Source organism: Pan paniscus, chromosome 5 (genome assembly GCF_029289425.2).
Source record: "Pan paniscus chromosome 5, NHGRI_mPanPan1-v2.0_pri, whole genome shotgun sequence".
In the NCBI taxonomy this organism is placed as follows: Eukaryota; Metazoa; Chordata; class Mammalia; order Primates; family Hominidae; genus Pan; species Pan paniscus.
Genome location: NC_073254.2, coordinates 167,393,039 through 167,399,605, shown reverse-complemented (window position 1 = coordinate 167,399,605; position 6,567 = coordinate 167,393,039). Strand labels below are relative to the sequence as shown.

Below are 6,567 nucleotides of genomic sequence, written 5' to 3'. Positions count from 1 at the left end.
ATGCATCACAATAAAAAATATATATATTTCAAAATCAAATAATCCTTCAATGTAATAAGAGAACTACTACGTCTTTTATTCTAAAACACAACAGAAACAGTGGTTAAGTACTGTTTGGTCTTCTTTACATTTTTCAAGATTCATTAATGTGATACTCATTTTTCGTACAAGTAGTTGGACACTGACACTCTGTGGAAACTATCCATATCCTTGCTACTCAAAGTATGTTCCAAGACCAGCAGCATCTATATTAGCTTGAAGCTTGTTAGAGATGCAAAATCAGGCCACACCTCAAATGCAATGAATCAGAATCTGTATTTTAATATGATCCTCAGGTGACTCGTGTACACACTAAAGGCCAAGAAGCATGCACTCAGATTTCATTCCTATTCCTTAACTCTCACCCTGTCTCCTTTACTCTCAATCCACCCAACACAGGGGTAGGTGTTTTTCACCAAAAACTCCGGATAGTCAAGAAAAATATAGTTGGTATTACCTGAGTTATATGATTAGCTTCACTTTCAGTAAATGTGGGAATCTATTTTTTTAATCAATTATTTTCTTAGGTTATTAATAGATTAATTCCATAATTCAGAAAAAAATTAGAACAAATTTTCCAGGAAAAAGGGCTTGTTTAGTTTCAGGAGAGATTAGAGTATTTTATTTTGCCCAATCAGAGCCCTTCAGCATAAAGAGACATTCATATACATATATATGAACATTTTCCAGAAACATTAATTAATTTATAATACATTTTTTAAAATACCAGCTTAACGGTATTTATTTACAAAAATATTTCATTACCTAATTTTAAACTTTTTGCTGTGATGACAGTTTGTAAAGTACAGGAATGCAAAATAACTACAAAGTTTAACACGTTTTTAGTGTTTGCGCAATAGTGCTTTTCTTTTTAGATGAAACAATACACAGATTTTTTTTAAACCGTATTTCAAAATGCATATTCCAGCAATTACCTTTGAGATAGTTACTGGGACTGAGCAAGATTAAATAAAAAGTGCAGCAACTGAAAAACACCTGCAAGTTACAGTTTAAGGTATACACAAGCTAGAGCTCTATACCAAGCATGCTTGCCCCTGAAGTGGACAATGTTAGAAAAACTTAATCTTGCTCTTTTTCATATTGTCTTTTGGTAATGCATTTACAATGAACCAATAGTATAACTAGAAAGCAAAAGTGTTTTTCTGGTTCTAACTATCATGTGGAATAGAGGTCACACCTAAAGTATCACAGTACTATTTATTTACAAAAAAAAAAAAAAGTTAAAAAAATTAAAACAAGATTTACCCTCTTTGCATTGCTTTCCATTGCTATGTTGATTGTATTTTCAACTCCTTACACTGTCTTCAGTTGAAGCAAAGTTTAGACAATACAAAACAAATAGCAAAAGTAAATAAACAAAAACAAAACCAACTACCAAATAAATAGGATTCCATTGCCATTAACCTATATCCATTTGAAATGCCTGAATCAAACAACCTACAATAAATACTGGTTTATTTACATGTCATACACTATAAAATTTTAAACGATAAGCCTCATTGTAAAATACTGGCAAAACTGACATTCATGATTTTTCTGATGTAAAGAATAAAATAGAGACCACTTACATGTAGCCCTGGACTACTGTACTGAATTTGTAAATGAATTGTGCCTATATTGTTAAAATTAATTTGACTGTATTAATAACTGAAGAAAGCAACGTTATAACCCTGGTAATTGGGAAGTTATTAAAATCATTTAATTCATCTGAGAAAGGTAAGCCAGTTTTCCCTTTTTTTCTTTTTTTGGTTGTTTTTGGTTGCAACAACTGTTTTCTGTCTACAGAACCTTTTTTAAAACTTTGGAGGCAGTAATAAAATCATTAATATTCACAGGAAAAATAATTCCCATAGCACTTTACAAGAAATTGATCAGAGTGATGAAAACTGCAATTAACAAAAGCTGTAAACAGTATCTTCACATTCATTTTCAAATGAAAAGAAAAATCTGTGGGCATAAATTTCAATCCAAGAGAACAAATACCCTAAAAGGGAAAAGAAAAAAGAAGGACATTTAAGATATAGGAGTGCTTTTTTCCCCCCAAAGTAAATACAGATTAAAAAGTCTAAGAATGTTGATCAAGTATCAAACTGATAAGGAACAAATTCTATAAACTACAAAATAAAAACCTTCATTGACAAAAATACATAAACTCTGTTTTCATTTTTGGAAATTTATTTTTAAAAAAGGTAGAAGAAAATACCTGGAAAACTATTTTAAATATATATATATCTATCTATATCTATATTTTAAAACAATAGTTAAGGTAGGCATCCAACAGCAAACTGAAGCTATTGAGAAAGATCTCGCAATTATTGTTGTGGGCATTTTCTCCCAAAATAAAATTAATATTTGAAAATGCTCAATAGAGGGTTTTTTAAAGCATAGAAATGATATCTTTCCTGTTCATGTGTGAAGATTTTTAAATGATGTATGATTTTTTAAAATTAATTGTATCTCGATATGAGATACCAGTATTTCTTATTATAAGCGTAAAACATAACTTTTTGTATGGATAATATACATACTTTTTAAGTACTTTGACTTAAACTTAACAAGTTCACCATTTTAAAATTAAAGTACATTTATAAAAATTCCATTTTAAAACTAAAAGTATATTTTCTAGCAGTATGTATAAATATAACATGTTACTGTATGATCTTAAAACAAATCTGAAAGTGTTGCAATAATTTAAGACCAAGAACACTGAAACATACAGCAGATTATTTTACTATTTTTTAAATCTATATAAAACCCTATTAAAGGTTTTAAAACTGATCAGTTTATTTAAGGTACAGCTAGCAGCATATTCATGATTTTGGTATGTTTTATACACATGTATCACTTGGTTTAAACTGAGCAATGTGGATTAAATGATAATAAAAAGTTTTCATTACCTAAAAAAGTGCAGAAAAAATTCAAGTTTAAAGTTCAGTGCTCTTTATTTTGCTGAAACAAATAAAATCCCAAAAGTTAAAGTGTAAAATAAATCTTTGCCACAAAAAATTTACCTTTGGATATAGCTTTTCTAATGTCACATGAGAAATGCCTTAAGCAAAACATATATGGAAGATAGAACTCAGGGTAAAACTTTGAACTCCGTGGTGTCTTCCACATATTCTTCCTTTCCTCAGCTGTCTCCCCAGCACCCCTGTAACCTAAAAGTATGTAACACTTTCAGACTTGTTTAAAACACTCACATATCTACATGAAAATCGCTTCAGAGGAACCTACAATTAAGAAGTTCTAAGCCAAAAAAAAAAAAATTGCTTCGTTCTTTAAACTACTGTACTTAATTAAATTGTAATATACTTACACATAATAACATAGACAAGTAGCAGCATTTTTCACATCCATAAAAAATCAAATGGAGAAGTTAGTAATAGCTCAGTCGAATCTATAACCATTTTTTTGGAAACACTTTGTACAATTGAAATGCAAAGCAAAAGTGTTAAGATGATGCAAAACTTCAAATGGATGTAATGTACAGAATTTGTCAGAATATAAGATTTCAAATAACTTTCTCAGCAAATACATATGGATTTTAGTTTGAAAATTGAAATGAACTGGATATATGGTACATACAGAAAAACCACTTCCTACTTACAAACTACTAATCATGAATACTTCAGTGATTTTAGAGTCAAGGACGAATGCAACAAAAACAATGAGGATATGGAGAGGGCACACAAAAATCTTTCATTTTTCTGATATTTTCTATTTTGACTTTTTTTTTTTAGTCAGTTTTCCTGAAATCGTGGCTTGCTGGTGACTATTACTTTCTGTATTTAAAAAGAAAAAAATAGAGATGTTACCTCTCAAATTACAGTAAATTCCCTGGGTTAGTTATTACTGTAGACTGTCTCTTATCTACAGACAGAATCAAGTATAACTCTGAGAAGCTTATTTCCTACACTCAAACATACTTTAAGCTTTCTAATCCTAACTGAGTCTCTAGTTTGTTGTGCATAATTTGTAGATTAATTTAAAAATTAAATAACTCAAAACACTGATTTAAGATTTTCTTACAAAATCTTGGAAATCCATCTAAGGTAAATGTATATACTTCTATATTTGAAAATAATTACAAGATTAGTTCATTTTGTATACAACAGGAAAAATGACAGTAAAAATGAAGTTAATATACAAATATATTTGTGTTATATAACACAAAATAACACAGCAAATTAAATAATTGCAGCTAATATGACCTTCCACATAGATAGGGAACCAACCAGTATATTAATCTACATAATGCTTTCCCAACTTCTTCAAATCCATAACTGTTGATTTTATTGATGACATTCACAAAACTGTACCTTTAAAATAGGACCTAACAATTCCTGTGACATATCATGGAACTATGGGTTTACTGGATAATAGTTAACACAAATTAAGCAATTTATAAACTGCTGAATGTTCAGGCAGCTGACATTAATGAAAAAGAAATATGTTATTCATTGGTGCTTTCTATAAATTCAAAAACTTTTGAAAAGGGCTTATTTAAAAAATATTTCTTTTGGCTTGATCAATTATCTCTATCACACACATTTAGTCCCTACCAAATGATATTTAAAGTAAACTTTGATGTAAACTTTTGCATCTAGTAGTGCATGTTATAAAATGTAAACATAAAAGCTTTATTAATGAAAAGTAGAGGAAAATATGCATAACAGACTGTATGAAAAAGTTAAGATGTCCTACATATTCCTTTAATGATCATATAGAATAGAAAAACAACCATCCTGTTTACTATCAATTTGTGCTCTGATTATCTCTTAATGAAAAAACAAAATTTAAAGGAATTTTTTATAGAAGACAATATTTAAATTTCATTAACATTAATTTTAATGCTTCCATTTTGCTTTTGCTGGGTTGCTTTAACAACAATCAATAATCATCTCAGATTAGTCTGTATTCTGAGATTGCTTACTTCTAGATCTACTAGGTGGTTTCTTTCCTGCCCGTAATGCTATTCTATGAAACAATCATTCATTGTCCATTGCTGGTCTCAAATTGTATTATATTCCAATACAGAAATAATTTAGTTATCACAGTGTACACATTTTCCTTTCTTTTTGGTTTTTTAAAACCTTGAAAGGATATGTACAGATTTATAGTATATTTCTACACAAAATATTTTGTAGGTCATCAGACTAAACTCTTATATAGATAATTATTGACAACAGATGCTTGTAATTTTCCATGCGATAGCATGTGCACTAACATTTAATTGGCTCATCACCTGAGTGTATTGGAACAGTTAGCAAATAAAGGGCATTTTAAAAAGGGAGCTGAGCATTTTACTGAAATAATGAAAGTTTTTTTTTAAGCAATTTTAATTAAAGAATGCAAAGGTACATTTGGTTAAACATTTTATAAAAATTCAAGCAAAATTTAAAACATAGCCAATTTCAACATTTCTACAAATCTAACCAGCATTATTTTGGTCAAATCCACCTTTAGCTGAATTAATGAGAACAAGGACAAGGGACATTGAAGTATTCTCCTCACCACAATGGAGGTTTTTCTCACTTTCCACACTGCATAGCCACTACATGGAAACTCCCAGAATGATGAGCAATTCAGTCATGCTCTACACTTTTCTTTTCAATGAAAAGTGATGTATCTTCTTGTTTTGCTTTTGACAAAATATGAACTAAATACAAGTCTATAATAACAAGAATCCAAGAGTAGCTCATACACAAGTCAACTATGTGTATGTTTTTATTATTTAAAGCCCACCATTCAGCTTATCTGTCTAAAGAGATAATAACAAACAGTTTGTTTCTTTTTCACTAATGATACTGATGACCAGTCAGTGTTAAGAGAGGGAAAGTCCAAGACAGCTGTTTATAATCCAGTCCAGTGACACACATATAACTATTTCAGCTTCAAGACTTCTGACTTATTGCCTCTGCCCCAAACAGGTCAAACACTGATGGCAGATAAAACGGCACAAACCCTTTTGGCATATGAAAGTTTAATACAGGAATGATCCAGGATTAGTCCCTGCACCAGGTCTCCTCAGCAGCCCCCTTGGTTTCTTCATCTGTCACGTGTGACCTGTTTAATTCCCAAATGGTCAACTCATAACTGGCACACACCATATACTCCATTTTGAGTGCGTGTGAACACTCCTCAGTTAAAGCCACATGACTGAGGTAAAACAGTGCATGATTGTGCTAGGGAAGAACAGTATTCAGTGATGAACATCCCTTTAACGTTAACTTTCCTAAAGAATGTAACAAAAATGGAAAACTTTTTTCCTTCTGGCTGAAGTTGGACTTATTGGATTCTGGTTGTCAGAACTGGTACCACTTCTTATCTTTGTATTTCAACATAATCTAAAGGGGGAAAAAAAAGAAAAACATGCTTTTAAAATGCCGGAACAATAACATTTATAAGTGATTTCTATATTTTTCCAAAACATTATGTCATTCTGCAATATTCTGTAGTGCTATTATACGCTTACTTCAAATCAACTTATTGAAAGCAGTAAGAACT

General features: G+C 30.4%; 1 protein-coding gene across 4 annotated transcripts in view; it reads right to left on the bottom strand.

The window, feature by feature from the left end:
• Positions 1–630: 630 nt before the first annotated feature.
• The window catches only part of STXBP5 (syntaxin binding protein 5), a 185,933-nt gene continuing 179,996 nt past the window's right edge, over positions 631–6,567 (bottom strand). For 3 of the 4 annotated variants that reach the window (XM_034963050.3, XM_034963051.3, XM_003811527.7), the window contains one exon: positions 631–6,407. In XM_034963050.3, the coding sequence (XP_034818941.1) occupies positions 6,366–6,407 (42 nt within the window). In that variant the 3' untranslated portion in view covers positions 631–6,365. The remainder of the gene's footprint in view (positions 6,408–6,567) is intronic. The other variant, XR_004672215.3, reaches the window with a different exon arrangement.